The following is a 17,223-nucleotide window of genomic DNA, read 5'->3' as shown; positions in this document are numbered from 1 at the left end:
AGAGCGAGCAGAGGAGGCGAACCCCCAGCAAGCCGAGGAGGCAGGCGCGTGGACCTCCGGAGTCGCCCCGCCGCCCCCGCCCCCTCCCCCAAAACGAGAAGGTAAATACTTACTTAGCCCCAGCACCAGGTACAATCTAATACTCAACAATACTGACGCCTTGTTTTTTTGCTCTGTCCGGACCACAATGCTGTAGCCAATTTAGATATGCTATAAATTTAAGAGGTTGCCATGGCCACGGCGCGCTTATTGGCCGTCGGGCGCGCTACGTGCGTCGCCACGTCACCAAATCTGAATAAGGATGCGCGAATTAGTCAGCGGCCAGACAAAGATGAGGATGCGGACGGCATGAAAGTGGAGAAAAGTAGCAGACACTCCGGCACCCGGGGAAACAGCTCGCGAGGTGGGGAGAGAGCCGCCGCCACTGCCACCGCTGCTGCGCACGGGGGGGACGCTTAGAGATCCGGGGAGTGTGGGGCCCAGGTCCAGGGGATGAGGCTGTGAAACGCCACCACCGTCCCCCCCCCCCTCTCCCAGCCACCGAGAGCTTACTGCCCCCCGGTCCCCTCCAGCTTAAGGATTGACTCTCTGGCGTTTTGGCTGCCCGATCATCCGGCCCGGGGTAGCGGCGCCCGGGACTCGCGGCCGCCCGGGAGCGGCGGGCGCATCGGGCCGGGCCGGGCCGGGGGACTCAAGCTCTTGGAGCGAGAACCGCAAACGCCTGGATTCCCGGGCCGAGAGGGCAACTGGGGGGAGCGGCTGGCTTTCCCGGGCCCTAGGGTCATGATGGTGCATTGTGCCGGCTGCGAGCGGCCCATCCTGGACCGGTTTCTACTCAACGTCCTGGACCGCGCGTGGCACATCAAGTGTGTTCAGTGTTGCGAGTGCAAATGTAACCTCACCGAGAAGTGTTTCTCGCGGGAAGGAAAACTCTACTGCAAGAACGACTTCTTCAGGTGAGTGGCTCCCACGTCGGCTCCCGGCCCTGGCCTCCCCTTCCTCCCCTCCCCTCGTTTCCCCTCTCCTCCCCCGGCCCAAGAGCTGAGAGAAGTCTCACAGAGAGTGTTTTGGGGAAGCTGAGACGCACGGGGGCAGAGGGCCAGGGGCCCTGCTAATGGACTTTTTATGTCTCTACACACATACATACACACACACACACAACATACACATACACACAACACACACACACACACACACACACACACACACACACTCAATTCTGCTCCCAATTCAACACAAGTGCCTGAATGCTCCAGGGCTGGGATGAGAATCGTACTTCACTTATCTAGCCTTCTCGCAGGTGCCCCGGGCTGCGGAATCGAGCTGAAGAACCGAAAGCCTTCCCCCTACCTGCCCCGTCCTCTTGCGAACAGCAGGGACTAATTTTGACTCCAAAAGATCCCGGCCCCTCTACACACACACACACACACACACACACACACACACTCACATACACACACAACCACACAACCAGGATTGCTGAGACAGGAGGGAGGGAAACCCGGGGAATTCAGAGATGTAAGGGGAGATGGAAGACAGGGAATCTAACAAACTTTTCTAGTGCCCCCCTCCTTCCTGATCCTCGGATGAGCACAGATGATCACCGGCTGGCCAGGCCTGCCTGAATCCTAACTAGAGAGCTGGGCTCCCCTACGGAAACATCCTGCCCGAGGTCGGGTTAACGCGGGTTAGAAGAGAAAGGGGTGCCCGCTGCGAGCTGGCCCCGGCCACAGCCCGGGAAACCGGCTTAAAGTCAGTGAGCCCCACTGAGTGAAGATTCGGAAATCACAGAAGCGCGCCGAGGCCCAGAATTGGGGACTGGGGGATGGGGGAGTCGGAAGAACTGGTTAAGTAGCTCTCCCGGATCCAGGTGTGTGGGGGGTGGAGAGGGGGAAAGCTTTTCTTTCTCCTTTTGAAAGTTGGGGGAACGGATTTTTTAAAAATCGTTCCTACGCCTTTCCCCTTCTTACAAAACCCTGGTAGCGCAGGCAGGAGCTAGGGGCTAAACAAGTCTTTGTGTGGGCCAGCCCGAGAGGCAGCGACCTGGGGTAAGCAGGGAGGGACAGATCCCCCAGAATGCAGGGAGCCGGAGTCCCCTAGCCCCTCAGGCCAAACGAAGGTGAATTTCAATAGGTGAAAAGCCAGGCTCCGCTTTACACATGTAAACTACTCCTAATGGGCGCTAGCTGCCCGGCCCCCCTCGTGTTGCAGGGCTTTCAAAGCTTCTAATGATTTTGGATAAGGCGAAGATGAGTCAATTATGCTTCAGGATAAGACCGAAAATGACTTATGGGGCCTAATGTGCTCACTGCATCAACGTCACCCAAAATCTCCCTGTTTGGGAGAGCCAGGCCATTTCTGTGTTCCTGTGTGTATGTGTGTGCTTCTGTGTCCATAGGAATATGTGACTGTGTGTCTTTGTGCTTGTCAGTGTATCTTTGTGTATTGTCCTGCTTGTCTGCCTCTGTATGTGCTCACGGGAGTATGTGCTTGTGTGTGGTGGGTCTACACCTGTATGTGTGTGCTTGTTAATACCTGTGAGTATATCTTTGTGGGTGCTTATGTACCCCTATGTGTGCCTATGAGTTTGTGTGTACTTGTACCTGTTTATCCCTGTTGGTGTCCAGATATCTGTGTATTTGTGTGTCTATGTGGATGGTAATGTGTATTTTGTGTGGCTTTTGTATGTGCACCTTCGTCTATGTGTATTTATTTGTGTGTGTGTGGATTTCCCATCAACCCAAGGGGGAAAAAATCTACAACTCTCTCACCTCTCCCTTCGCTCTCCCGGGTCTGGCACTTGCCTCCACAAATCCGGAGTTCCTTCTTTCCTTTGGGGGTAGTAAATTTTTGGCTCATCGGACAGCCCAGGTAGAAAGCCAGGGGAATTCCCTAAAATGAACTAGAACTCCTAGGAGAGGGGACAAATTAGCCTCAATTCCTTGGTAACGAGAAGCCAGTTTTGTACATCTCCCAAATTCCGGCTCCTCCAGGTTATACCCTCCTTTTTCCTGGTTTTTCATGCTCCTCCCCATCGGGAGTCGCTTAAAGCCCGCACACTGCCCAAGAGCTTCGGGAGTCGCTGGTCGAAGTAGGGCCGAACCCCGGGAAATGGGTCGTGAGGGAACTAAGGATCTCAAGCCTGTGCCTTCCACTGTCATCTATCCCGTGCAGCCAGTCCCAGGAATAAGGCTTTGGAAAGCTCTTTGCTTCAGCCGAATCCCGAGCATCTTCTTATTTCCATTTGCTTCCAAGAAATCCACCTTCTGCTGCTTCCAACCCGGGCCCCTCTCCCCACTCTCCTCACTCCTCAGGGAATCCAGGCTGGGCCCCTGGGCTTCCCGGTCTTCAGGATAGCGGCCCAAGCTAGAGTAGATTGAAAGGGAAAGAAATCTGATCTTACTTCCCACCCACCTCCAATCCCTTCTCATTTTCGTTATTATTTTAATAGGGAACCAGTCTTGTCTCCTGCCCGGTGATATTTTTACGATCTTGTTATTAATTCTGATTAATAAATAATCATTGTGATTCGTAAATAAGCATTAACCATTATTTATTAACCATAAATAAATATTAGAAAGCCCCTGGAGTTCCCTCCGACCTCGAGAGAAAAAGGGAACGAAAAAAAAATTCGGGCTAGGGAAAAAAGAAGCAGGTGCGAGGGGATCTGGAGGGGTTTGCTAAATGCAAGGACATGCGAGGCTGTAGGGCTGGGCAGAACCCAGTCCTAGGCTGGGAATCAGGCTGCCCGGCTCTTCCCTGCCCTTAAAGCTTCTCTCCTTCTCCACCCTGTGCTCCCTGTTCTTTCCTCAGGCGCTTTGGCACCAAATGCGCTGGATGTGCGCAAGGCATCTCTCCCAGCGACCTGGTTCGGAAGGCCCGAAGCAAAGTATTTCACCTCAACTGCTTCACCTGCATGGTCTGCAACAAGCAACTGTCCACGGGCGAGGAACTCTATATTATAGATGAGAACAAATTTGTTTGCAAAGAGGACTATTTGAACTCGCCCAGTGTCAAGGAAGGCAGCCTCAACTCAGGTACCCGGAGCCTACCCGAGGCCCGCGGCTGGCGCGCGAGGCTCTGGGGACTGGACTGGACCGACCCGGGCCTGCGTGCTCCCGCTGCAGCCACAGCCTCCGCCCAAACCTCAGCCTGGGCGCATCTGGGCTTTGGGGCGTCGGGGCGGGAAGGTGGGAGGCCGGGGCAAGGGGGGGGAATCTCAGTCCTGCTCCCTTCAGGGCTCTGTAGTGGGCGGGATCACCAGGCGCGGGATTTGTACCTAAGAAAAGCTTTTAGATTGAGAGAAGGATGGGAGAGGTAAAGAAGAGGAATGGACTGTGGGAAGGGGTGTGAGGAAATGCTGAAATTGGAGATGGGTGGGGAGGGGAAACATCTGGTATTCTGCCTGCCCTCTGTCCCACGTGACCACAACTGGCCGTGGAATGGGTCTCTCAGTCCACACCCCGCACTTCACAAAATGGAGGCGCCAGGGGGTTTTAGCACCGGCCTTTCTCCCCCTCTCTTTTACCCCCCACGGTGTCTCTCCCACTCCGAAAATGGAACCCAATTGTCCCAACGACAATTTTTTTTTTTCTGATAAAAGGGTCTTCCCCAGGCTGGGTCAAGGCGAAATATCCCGGCTCCACTTCTCCAATTTTACAATTACGCAGGGTGTTGGGGATCAGTAAGGGTGGGGGTAAGAAGAGAGGGATTGGGGGAAGTCGGGGATGTTGGAGAAAATGAATAGCAGCCGCCCTTCCCCATCCCAAATCGGACAGTCCTCTCCTCTGGAGAATCGGGATTGCACTAGTGTGTGTGTGTGTGTGTGTGTGTGTGTGTGTGTGTGTGTGTGAGAGAGAGAGAGAGAGAGAGAGAGAGAGAGAGAGAGAGAGAGAGAGAGAGAGAGAGAGAGAGAAAGAAAGAAAGAAAACCCGACGCAGGAGCTTCTCTGCCTCGACTTAGAGCTGGGCTCAAGCAACTTCCCGGCTCTGCTCACCTTTGTACCCTCTCCCGCTCCCTCCGCAGTGTCATCCTGTACGGACCGAAGTTTGTCCCCAGACCTCCAGGACCCGCTCCAGGACGACCCCAAAGAGACTGACAACTCGACATCTTCTGACAAGGAAACCACAAACAACGAGAACGAGGAACAGAACTCTGGCACCAAGAGGCGAGGGCCGCGCACCACCATCAAGGCCAAACAGCTGGAAACGCTGAAGGCCGCCTTCGCGGCCACCCCCAAGCCCACGCGCCACATCCGTGAGCAGCTGGCGCAAGAGACGGGCCTCAACATGCGGGTCATTCAGGTAGGGAGCCCTCCACTCCAAGCCTGGCCCTTTGGGAAAAGCCGACACTGCCTTCCACTGCTCCCCCAACGCAGCCGCCTTCGTGCCTCCTTTGTCCCAGCTGGCTGTCGCTCTCTTTACCACTCTTTCCCTTTTCTCCTTGCCTTTTCCTTTCCCCTCGCTCCTTTTCTTCTTTCTTCTAGTTGTCTTCCTTCTCTCACCTTTTTCTCTCTGCTGCTTTCATTATTTATCTTCCCTTTTTACCCTTCTCCCCATCTCCTTCCCTCTTCCTTCTCCTTTTTGCCCTTTTTCTCTTTTCTCATTTTCTCTTTCTCCTTCCTTTTCTTTAGTTTTTTTCACCTGGGATGCTTTCCACTGGAAGCATGTGACACTTTTTAGGATTTTTGGCCTCTGATCCTGGCTCATGCTTCCTGCTATGTGATCTTAGACAAGTAATTTTCCCTCTCTAGAATTCAGTTTCCTACCCTGAAAGTGGGAAATAATAAATTGAACCTTTGGACCTTTGCTTGCCCAGATTATTGTGAGAGAAAATGTTTTGAAAACCTTGAAATGATGTGAGAGTTATTAATAGCAGTGCCAAATGATATGTTAATGGATAGCAAAGTGATCGGCCAAGTCTTGCACAAAAGAAAGAGGTTGTTGCTATTAAAAAAAAAAAAAAAACCCAACCTTTTCTATTCTCTTTCTAGGCTTTTCCTGTCCCCTTTGGCCCCTAATCCTGCCAAAGTTCCCCTTCATCTCCTGCCTTTGATGGCTAAGGAGTTCAGGAGCTTATGATTCAGTCCCTATGTTTCTTCCGCTCTCCTCTCAGAGTCACTCAAAAACTGCCCCTTCTTGAGAATCCCAATCACTGTTCCCAGCTTGGACATTGAAATCACAACTGGAAAGAGGCTCAAACTGAAGAGAAGGAAAGAAAGGAGGAAGTTGGGTCTAGCTTGGGCTTTTTGTTTTTTTTTTTTCATAATTGAGAAAAGCAGGTGCAGAAGAATGAATCCAGGCCAGTCAGTCAAAGTAAGATCCTATTAGGAATAGAGATAGGGCAGGTTGACACCCGTGTCTTGGACTCCCCTCCCTTCTAGAGGTCCGATCGATTGTGAGGAGGTTAGTACTGGGTCTGAATAAAGTAAAGAAAGGTCGGAGAAGAGGAAAGGAAGAGAGGAAATGGGAAGAGATTGAGAGAAGAGGAAAAAGAAAGGAGTAGGGGGAAAAAAAGGAAATGGGCCACCTGAGAGCAGAAAAGAGGAAAGTAGAAGATAGATGGCAATAGAGGAAGAAGCAGGGGAAGGAGAGGGAGATGAGTGAAAGGGTCTGGAGGCTTATGTATGGAGAATGGATGGCTTCCGAAGGGGCTGTGAAAAAGAATTGGGGCATAAGGGGAGAAGTTGGTGTTTGGCTATGATGGGCAGCATTGCTTCTTTTGGGGTCTCTTCTGCCAGTGTCCAAGGACACATTCCCAGGATTTTCCCCTCTGCAATTCGGAGCCTGCTCTATACCACCGGGGCCAGAACTCTTTCCAAAGTCTTATTGGATTATAAGAGTAATAGGATGTCAGAGAGGAGAAGGGTCTTGGAACACAAGGAAAAAACTTAGAATATACAATATCAAAGCCAGAAAGGACTTTCAAACAGAATGTGAGGAAAGAAAGAGCCCTTAAAAGGAAATTCAGTACTGGAGAAGGGACCTTAATTTTAAAGAGCCTTCATTTTTCAGAGAAGAAAATCCAAGCCCAGAGAGAGCAAGCAGTTTTCTCAGGGTCACACAGTAAAGCCAGATCTAGAAACCTCAGAGATCCAACTTCTGCATACTACCTATTATCCAAAAGAGTGAGGAGAACCTCCTCCTCCCCCGCTAAGCAGGGAGGAGAAAAAGGGGTTGGAAGACTAGGTGGGGGGAGGGAGAATACAAATAATTAGGTTATCTCTCAGGTCGAGGGCCCCTTTGAGATGGAGAAAGAGAACAAGAAAAGGGGAGGGGGAATAGAGAATGATAGAAACACAGACAAGACTAATAAAAGAGAAAAGACAGACGGGGGTGGGGGAGAGTGGGGGGAGAGCAAGAATCTTTGTTGTGAACATCTCTGACTCTTGCCTTTATGAAGACGTCTGAGGCTGGGGCTGGGGCTGGGGCTAGAGCTGGGGGCCGTAAGAAGTCGACTTCATTATCAGTCTCCCCACGGGTTTACGAAATCCTTCACTCTTGGTTGGTTCACAGAGTTAACTCCCAACTTTCCCTCCCTTCACCAGCTCTGAGTTTAATCCGCTCTCCTCCCCCATTCCCTCTCCCTCTTTCCTGAAGGGAGGAGATCAGACTTTAGGGAAGGGGAGGGAGAGAGAAAGAGGGATGAGCTATTTGTCTTGAACTTTTCCTGGGGGGAAAGGGGAAGGCAGAAGAGAAACCCCACTTATGGGATATAAGGAGGAGATAAGGAGATCAAAGAAGAAAACTAGTCTCCTTAAAGCTGTTCCTCCTCTCCAAGCACACACCCCTTAAACTCTTCTAAAGTGAAAGCTCAGGACTCCCAATACTATTCTACTTTCTGAGTCTATCCATCTGTCTTGATGGTCCCCAAAAGGTCCGACCTTAGTGTCCTGCTGACTGCTTTCCCCACCTCCCAACCCCAGGTCTGGTTCCAGAACAGGCGGTCCAAGGAGCGTAGGATGAAACAGCTGAGCGCTCTTGGTGCCCGGAGACATGCTTTCTTCAGGAGTCCGAGGCGCATGCGTCCACTGGGTGGCCGGCTGGATGAGTCAGAGATGCTGGGGTCCACCCCCTACACTTACTACGGAGGTAAGGAGCACTCGATGGAGTTTTTTCTATCTCCCATCCCAGCATCCAGGTCGATAGACTACTCCCCATAGCCACCCAAGCACCCAGTGACATGGCTACATCTCCAGAGAGAGTCCTCCTAGAAATTCACTAATTCCCAGCTTCCTAGAGGTTTTCCTGCCCAGTACATCTGTCTCCTGCTGTACACTCACCAAAGCCCAAGTACCAGATATTGGGCTTACACGGGATTCCAGGCCTCTGGGAGCCCTGCAGAAATTTAGTTAAGCCACTCTGCAGCCGTAATTTCAGGACCCCCAACTTGCTTGGGGGACCAAACCCTTCACCTTTCATCCATGGCTTTGGGTAATCCTCACCCATTCCCCCCCCCCATGTGTGGTAAAGTTCTAGCCACTGACTATATCCTTAGTTAGTTTTGCCTTTAGACATCATGCATTTCCATTTAAGAAGAAAAATAATGAACTCTATCCATGGGGAATTTAATATGTAAAATTCATTGCTTTAAATGTTTGATGAATTAATGGATAGATCAGTCTCAAATGAGAGCGAAAAACTATAGGAGACAGAAAAAGAGAGACACAGAAACACAGGTAGGACAGACAGAAAAGGGGGTAGAGACAGAGAGGAGATGAGAAAGAAAAGAAACAGAGAGACAAAAAAGATAGAGAGAGAGGCAGATTTTAAAAACATCAGTTGTAGTGTCTTTTGTGTCTTTTGGGGGAAAGAGGCTATTTGGGGAGGGGGATAGAAACCTTGTATGCTGCCTTGGGTCGCTATTGAGTCCATCCATGGGCCTGGCCAGCAGACACACAAATAAGTAATGGACTCTCTGTGGGATAAGATATAAACCAAGGGATATTGGTTCGGCACACTGCACATGGAAAAAAGTATTCTCCTGGAGTCCCTTCAATTGTTAGACCTGTCTGTGGGTTAAACCAAGCAGGATAGCTGAGGAGAGGTGGGATAACATTCCCTGAGAGTGACGCCAAGAGGCATCTAGATCCATGTTACCCAGTTTGACACACAGACCAAAAAGTTTTCTCCTGGCCAGGAGCTCCTCCCTCTCACCTCCCTCAAAAAATACTGTGGTTTGGGGAGTTGTATTTCAGAGTGTTTTTCCTGGAGTCAAAGATAACGCGGGAGAATTTACAAATCATGCTTTCAGAGGCATGGGTTTGGGAAGCATTTGTTCTCCATCCCTACTGGTTGGTAGGAAGGCTCAGCTCTTCTTCTAGTCACCTGTTCCCCAACTCATTGTCCCAGGCCCCTAAGAGAATTGACAGGACTTTCCTGCCTCCTGGCTCTGGGAAATAACTTAGCCTAAGTGAGTCAGATAGCTACCTAGAGTGTAAGACTCAGAGGAGAATCACAAGGAGGGATATTTTTCAAATGTGAATTCAAGGTAGTTCTTACAATTTATATTTTGGAAATGTTTTAGTCCCCCCAAAAAATCTAGCTCTCTGGGACCCAGAAGAAATAACTGTGATAGACAAGGGACATGGTGAGCTGATTCCAGCTTAATGTAAAATCTGGGGGGGAAGTTGATGGAGATAACCTCAAATCTCTTCTGACTCTGAGATTCTGTAGTCCTCTGCTAGTACAGTCACATGCAGGGGGCGCCATTTTCAGACCTTTTGAAGGGCAAATTAAGGCTTCTTAAATGTTCTAGTCAGCCCCCACAGATTAATTCTATGGGGATGTTAAGGGTGAAGAGGCAGTGATGGTGAATGCACTTTGGGGAGGAGTGGAGGAGAACTGTAAAAAAAAAAAAAAAAAAAAGCATCTGTCTCTCTGGGCATGAAGCCGCAGAAGAGTAAAAAAAGGAGAAAGTTGGATTGTGTGTTAAATAAAAACAGCAGAAAAGCAATTTTAGGGAGAAGGAAGGCTTGAGATTATATATCCCTGGGAGGGGGGAGAAGGATCATGAAGAATAAGGCTAGAGACCATTAAAGGTGGAAGGAGAAGTGGAGAGAGAGAGAGAGAAGGGGAGAGAGAGAGAGACTCAGCAGTCTTCAATATTGTTCTCACTAAGTGGGCTCCACCACTTGGCAACGTTATCCCACTCTATCTGCCCATACCATGTGAATTAGGTTTGATTTTTAACTAAAAATAATTTTGTTAGTTAAGTATAAAGTGATCAGCCATAGCAGGAACAGATAAATTGGGATTTGAATAAAATTAATATATAATCTAAGAGAACTTGTTTGTATGCCTGTGTATGTTAGTGATGTACATACTTGTATATTATGTGAATGGATCTGTCGACATGTGTATTGTGGTATATATTTGTATGTTTTTGTTTATGGGGACTCTGTGGAGTATGAACAGCTGTGTGGGGGATGTATGTATGTATATGTGGGAAGTGTATGTATTTCTGTGATGTATATGTTTGTATTGTATTGAGTACTGTGTATTTCTATGTTCATTACCCCCAATGTTGTGTGTGTGTATATTTATATATAGATTTGTATGTGTATTATGTGTGTGTACAAAGGTGTATCAGTAATATGTATCTTTTTATTTGCATACGTGTGATATGTGTATCCATGTGATGAGTAGGTACATTTGTGTGGTGTGTGCGTGTGTATGTGTACATAGGTGGATGTTGTGAGGACCAGATGAGCTAGGATCAATGAGGTGCTTTGGAAACATTAAAAGCACTCCCTAAATGCTAAGCATGATTTTAGTTTTAAGTTCGTATACTTGTCTGCAGTATTCTTGCTCCAAAGAAAGGGAATCTAAACCCTTTAACAGTAATAATAATGTCATGGCACCAGTGTAAGCAGTCAGGAAAATCCTGCAAAATCCAATCATGACCAAGGTTCCAATGTGGTGACCCCTGGCTCCCAGGGAACTCAGATTCCTTTGCCCCAGAGTTCAGCACCTCAGACAGGTAGTGTCTTGACATTCAATGGGATCTTAGAGCAAACCCTGTGAACCAAAGGCACCCTGACAAAGAGACTTGCTTATTAGGTCTTTTTCTATACCCCTAGCCCTTTGAGGAGGGAGGTTTCTGAAGAATAAGCCTGTTATTTTTGTAATAATTTTGACTGACAGGATAAAATTATATCATTATTGATAATAGGAATGATGATAATTTTTTTAAAAAAATAATAGCTTATTATTTTCAAAATGCATGCAAGGACAGTTTTCAACATTCACCTTTGCAAAATCTTGTGTCCCAAATTTTTCTCCCTCCCATCCCACCCCTTCCCTACACAGCAAGTAATCCAATATTTGTTAAACAAGTGTAATTCTTCTATACATATTTCCGTATTTATGATGATGATCTTTCTATATGCAAATCACTTTATTTCATTGAGCCTCAGTTTTCTCATATGTAAAAACAGAATAATAATGTTTGTAGTAGCTACCTCTTAGGATTGTTGTGAGACATAAGAAAAATCTCTTTGCAACTTTAAAGCTTTCTTTAAAAATCACTCATTAACACTGATTTGTTCTGGCACCACTGGGAGTCTACCTTCCCTATTTTCCTGTTTACCTCCCTTATTTCCTTTCCTCATACGTGGGGCAGGGTAGGCCACATCAGACCTCTGAGTGAGAGCACTCAGGACTTGTTGCTCCACATGTGTCAGGGTGCTCTGGGCATCTGCTAGCTTTTGTGTGCATCTCACCCTTCTCTCTGCCACCTCTACCCGAGGAGCAAAGGGGAGGAGAATCTGGACAGTGAGAATTAAAAAAGAGGAGTGTGTGTGTGTGTGTGTGTGTGTGTGTGTGTGGAGAGAGAGAGAGAGAGAGAGAGAGAGAGAGAGAGAGAGAGAGAGAGAGAGAGAGAAGAGAAAAAAGAAAGAAAAGGGAAATAGAGCGATAAAGGAGCGAATGTGAAATAGGATTGATGAAGAAAGAAAGAGAGGAACGAAAGAAAAGGGGTAAGAAGGAGAGAAATAAAGAGACCGAGAAATAGGGAGAGAGATGGAGAATGGAGATGGGGGTGGGGGAAGAGAAGGGCGAGAGGGGAGCGCCGGAGCTGCGGCCACGCGGGCCGCTCTAATCCGCGCTCCGAGAGATTCCGTCCCAAGCCCCAGCCAAGTTTGGCACCCCGGCAGCACGCAAGAAAGGGCACTTTGTGCCGGAGCTGTCTGTGTGAACAGAAGCCCGGGGCTCCGCGCAGCGCCCCCTCTCCCTCTTGTGTGAGCGCGAACAAAGCGCCAGCTGCAGCCTTTTGTACCTCTTTCAGACGGTATTTGTTCCAATTACCTCCAAACCCTGCCACCATATGGAGGCCGCTAGCCGAGCGCCGGCTCCCCTCAGTAGGCCGGGGACTTGCAAAGTCGCCTCGTCGGCTCCTCGGCTCCCCGCCGCCGCCGCCGCTTGCAGGCAGCCGAAGCGCGGGGCCCTCTCTAGGATCCTCTCCTCCCTCCCTCCCCTGCGCGGCTCCCCACCTTTGCTGAGGTCGTTCTCTCCCCTGAACCTTGGGCGGTGCGCTCCGGCCTTGCTCGGCTAGGAGCTCCCTGCGCCTTCATACCGAACGGCGGGAGGTCCCGAAGGAGGGGGGGAGAGTCACAACCACGGCCGGCGGGGTTTCTCGCTGGCCTCCCACCCCCTCGTTGCTTTCTGGGAAACCCACCCGCTGGAACCTGAGTTAGGGCGTGAGGGTGAAGGACGGTGCGAGCTTCTATTTTGGTTCCTCCGGTCAAATACTTGCTATTTGCATTAAAGGGGCCCTCAAACCCAGAGCGCACACCTGTCCGCAGATGTGAGGGAAAAGTTAAGGCAGAAGCGCGTTTGGTTTTTGTCTGTTATGGTTCTTTTAGAAATTAGCATGAAGGGCTATCTGCCCCTGGATTTAGACGGAATTCGGGGGTCCTTTATCTGTAAATTCAGGTAGCCGTGTGTAGTAAATAAGCTGGGGCCCACTACAGAGGCCATTAATTTCCTAAGTGACCCACAGCAAGTACCTTGATTTTTCCAAGGCCTCAGTTTCCCCATCTGTAAAATAAGGAGATAATGATGTCAAAAAAAAAATCAGTTTTGACGTTCCCTATTCTAAAATTTCTTATACTCTGGACTTGCTCACGTTCTGTGTTCTAAGAACCCTCCAAATTCTGACAGACCGTATTCTGAGGTCCTTTTCTGCTCCTGCAGTCCGTGTTTGAAAGACCCGCTAAGATCTGAGGTCTCATAAAAGGTCTAACATCCTATATCCTGAAGGCTCTCCCAGCTCTGACATCTCATGTTCTAAGGGTCCTCCCTGCACTGGGAGCCTGTGTTCTTGGCTTTTGAATTGAAGGCTTTTCTCGCAAACAATCGATTTTTTCTTTTCCCGTCTGGGACAGTTGGGCAAAATCCCGAGCCTTTGGGGCAAATCGGGCCCAGGTTAATGGGAAAGTCGAAGAGTGTCTCAGTCCCTCCCCCAGAGACCTCACACACGCAGTCTTTGGGCTTCCCCATTTGAATCCCTCTAGCAAATCACTCTCCGTGGGCAAGCCTCAGGGCAAATAACCAAGTATTGTCAGAGTAATGTGGTAATAGCAGGAATAATAGCTTCAAGAGTGGAATGGAGGGGCAGGAAATGGGAGAGAGGACTGGTCTTTACTCTTCTTCCAGTTGCCTTTGTTACTCAGGGCTCATGTCAATGTAAGAATGGTTCCTGTACCCTTGTCTGGCCCCGTTTTCTAAGAATCACTGAAATAGCCAGGATAAATACATCTCCTCCACTTTGGGATTGGCCTAAAAGCCAGAACGGGAGAAGGGAAGAGGGAGGATGGAGAGAAGTAAATGAAATTTGTGCCATAATCTTGGGCTCCTCCCAGCCAGTGGTGAGAGGGAACCATCGCTGGAGGATCCACTCCCTCAATTTCCTTCTTTCCAAAGGCTTGAACCTGGCTCAGAGATCTCATACATTGCTTTCCCTCGCCTTTCTAATGATTCTTTTTCTTTCCTCCCTCCCTTTCCCCAAATTTTCCTCCTCTCTCCTACTTTTTCCTATCTCCATATTCCAATCTATCTCCGCTTCCATTTTCTCATCCATTTCTACTTGTGTCCTTTCATCTTCTCTGCTTCTCTTCTTTTTTTCCCGTCCTTACTTGTATCCTTGCTTCCATTTCTCTGCCTCTACTTATCTATGTGCACTTGTCTGTGTCTTTTTCTCTCCTCTTTGATTTCCGAAATCTGAATATCTCTGCGAACCTCTGCTTTTTACACTCTTCTCTCCGTTTTCTATTTCCCTATCTTGCTTTGTCTCGGATGTTTCCCTATGGACGTGCACGCTGCCCCACCACCACTACTCTTTTGTTGATGTTGTTTTGTAATTTGTTTGTGTTTTGTTTTTCCGATTTTGACCCTCCATTGGTCCCCTGATATCTCTGTCTCTCTGGCCATCTCTGTGTGCTCCTCCTTCCTATCCCCTATTCTTTTTTTTTTTTTTTCCTATTTCACATTTTATTTCTGATGTTTCTCTCCTTCTTGTCCCTCTTTTATTCCTCTACTTCTCGGCTCTTATCTTATTTCCTCTGTGTCTCGGGCTGTATCTGGTGTCTCTGCGTGGGTGTGTCCCTTCCCCGTCCTGTTTCCGATTTGTCCCCGTGTCTCCGTCCATCTGACTGTTTCTCTCTGTATCCGCTTTCCACCTCTGGGCTCGTGGCTTGCTTCTGTTCCTCTCTGGATCTCCGTCTCCCCTACCCCTCCCTCCCCGTATCCTCCCCCACCCCACGGATCAGATTACCAAGGAGACTATTACGGCCCTGGAGGAAACTATGACTTCTTCCCGCACGCCCCGCCATCACAGGCGCAGTCGCCCGCGGACTCCAGCTACTTACCGAACTCAGGGCCCGGCTCCACCCCGCTGGGGCCCCTGGAGCCGCCCCTCCCGGGACACCACTCTTCAGAAAACCAAAGGTACACGGATATGATCTCGCACCCGGACACGCCGAGCCCTGAGCCGGGCATGACTGGCTCCCTGCACCCCATCCCGGGCGAGGTCTTCACCGGGGGGCCCAGCCCGCCTTTCTCTATGTCCAGTAACACCGGCTACAGCGGGCCACTGTCACATCCCAACCAGGAGCTGAACGAGGCCGCCGTGTGGTAAAAGCTGCTGGGCCCTTTCCCAGCCCCTTCCCTGCCCAAAACACCCGGCTTAGGAACTGCACGGAGCACCCAGACCTCTCCCCATCCCAGGCCCGGCGCCTCTGTGGATCCAGAGTCCTACACGGCACACACATGCACACATTTCTCACTCACGCAGAATCACAATTTGTCTCTCTCTCACACACAAACATTAATGAAGGCACGTGCGTGCATGCGCTCACACACACACACACACACACACACACAGACACACACACACACAGACACACACACACACACTCACACCCTATACCAAAACGCCCAGCCCCGGGCCGTATCCCACTGCCTCCAATCCCAGGCGTTATCGCCAACCGAGCCTCACTCAGCCCCCCCTCAGGTCCACCCTCTAATGTCCGACTCCTCCAAAGGTGGGATGGAGCTTGGGGAGAGCCGGTCCATCCCTCACTCGGCCACCCAAGCTGGTTCGACGTGGCTCTTTCCGGGACCTAGAGCCAGACTACAGCGGTTTTCTCCTCGAGGCTACGAGCAGTTTTCTTGGACCAAAGTCAATCCCCACTGGATCAACAGATCTTGAAGCACCTGCAAGACTTAAATCTATGTTCCCCTTTTCTTCTTTCCGTGGAGGGAAGGGAGAGGCTCAGAAATGGAGATGATTTGTTCTTCTCCAATTTCGAATAGCATTAAAAAAAAAAAACTTTTTTTCTCCCTCACCTTCTCCGTTTCTTAAAAAAAAAAAATGAGAAAGGTGTGTGAGAGAAAGAATGGGGAGGAAAGAAAGAGTAAGAAGGGAGAGGAGGAGGAAAAAGATAGCTAGATAAGGAATGACAGGAGGAAAGAATAAAGGGGGGAAGGGGAAAAAGGGAGAGAGAGAGACAGACAGAGAGACAGAGAGAGAGAGAGAAAGAGAGAGAGAGAAAGACAGAGAAAAAGAGAGAGAGAGAAAGACAGAGAGAAAGAGAGAGAGAGAGAAAAAGAGAGAGAGAGAAAGACAGAGAGAAAGAGAGAGAGAAAGAGAGAGAGAGAGAGAGAGAGAGAGAGAGAGAGAGAGAGAGAGAGAGAGAGAGAGAGAGAGAGAGAGAGAGAGAGAGAATGTGAATTGCTCGGTAGGAAAAAAGAAAATTCAAACTGGAATTTGTCGCCCCCCTGTGGCCTCTCCCGAGACCCCAATTCAGTTTTCCCAATCTCAGTCGCGGAGGGGGTTCCCGGCTGGGTTAGGGAGACTCTCCACCCCTTCCCTTTTTGCTTTTGATTTGGGACCCCATGGGGCAGGACTCAGACACTAGCGCCTGCTCCTGGTCCTGCAGAATGCAACCAGACAAGCTTTGGCAAGCTGAGCTGGCCAAGAGCCCTAGGAAGTCAGTGGCCCCTGGCTCTGAGCTATGAGGGGGAGGTCAGGGCTGGAAGGATGTACAGGATGACACTTTTTTGGAAGTTGAGGCTTCTAGTTTCCTTATTTTGTATAAAGAAGAAACAAATAAAGTATGTTTTTGTGTTTCCTGCATATTTATTGTACTTTCGTCTTCTGGGGTTTGGACATTTTTATATTTTTAAGAGGGGGGTGGAAAGCAAGGGAGGGGAGACCAGAAAGAGGTTTACCTAAATTTAAAAAAAACTTTTTTAAAAGAAAAATTAATAATAAAAAAGATCTTTTTCCCTCAGTGCGTTGTGATATTCTTTTCATCTCCCCTAAAAGGCTCCCTCCTTCTCAAACCAAAATGAGTAAAGTGCCTTCTTCTTTTCCATTAACTTTGAATTAGAAACTTCCTTATTCCCCCTTGCCTTTGCCTTAGTTCAGAGCATTTTGTTCAGTCATTCCTTCTCCTCCCCGACTCCCAGGCTGCCTCAGGAATCCATAAGGTGCTTTTGAGAATAAAAGCAAAGGATTCAGAGACTCATCAGTCCTCAATTTACATCCCAAGTAAATTGGGATTTCAGTAGGTATTAGTCTCATTGACCATACTAGTGTAATTTCTGAAACAATGTCAAATTTTTTTTTAATAACACCATTAAACATTTCAGTTCATCTGCAAGGATATTTTAGGTATCAGTAGAATGTGAGTTGGTCCATGCAAGGCCCATTATAAGACAG

General features: G+C 49.1%; 1 protein-coding gene across 1 annotated transcript; it reads left to right on the top strand.

Annotated features, from left to right (window-relative positions):
- Nucleotides 1-332: 332 nt before the first annotated feature.
- On the top strand, nt 333-15,381 carry LHX5 (LIM homeobox 5). Its single transcript, XM_051969917.1, has 5 exons — nt 333-956; nt 3,814-4,037; nt 5,026-5,303; nt 7,925-8,090; nt 14,768-15,381. The coding sequence occupies exons 1-5, from the start codon at nt 784-786 to the stop codon at nt 15,133-15,135; spliced, it is 1,209 nt and encodes a 402-aa protein (XP_051825877.1). The 5' UTR covers nt 333-783; the 3' UTR covers nt 15,136-15,381.
- The last annotated feature ends 1,842 nt before the right edge of the window (nt 15,382-17,223 follow it).

Source organism: Antechinus flavipes, chromosome 1, assembly GCF_016432865.1.
Source record: "Antechinus flavipes isolate AdamAnt ecotype Samford, QLD, Australia chromosome 1, AdamAnt_v2, whole genome shotgun sequence".
Classification (NCBI taxonomy): domain Eukaryota; kingdom Metazoa; phylum Chordata; class Mammalia; order Dasyuromorphia; family Dasyuridae; genus Antechinus; species Antechinus flavipes.
Note: the sequence above shows the minus strand (reverse complement) of the source record. Positions and strands in the feature narration are given on the sequence as shown.

Bases quoted from the DNA above. Each gene is read 5' to 3' on its own strand.
- LHX5 (XM_051969917.1), top strand. From the start codon at position 784: ATGATGGTGCATTGTGCCGGCTGCGAGCGGCCCATCCTGGACCGGTTT. The intron at 4,038-5,025 runs GTACCCGGAGCC...CTCCCTCCGCAG, and splicing joins GGAAGGCAGCCTCAACTCAG to TGTCATCCTGTACGGACCGA. The intron at 5,304-7,924 runs GTAGGGAGCCCT...TCCCAACCCCAG, and splicing joins TCAACATGCGGGTCATTCAG to GTCTGGTTCCAGAACAGGCG.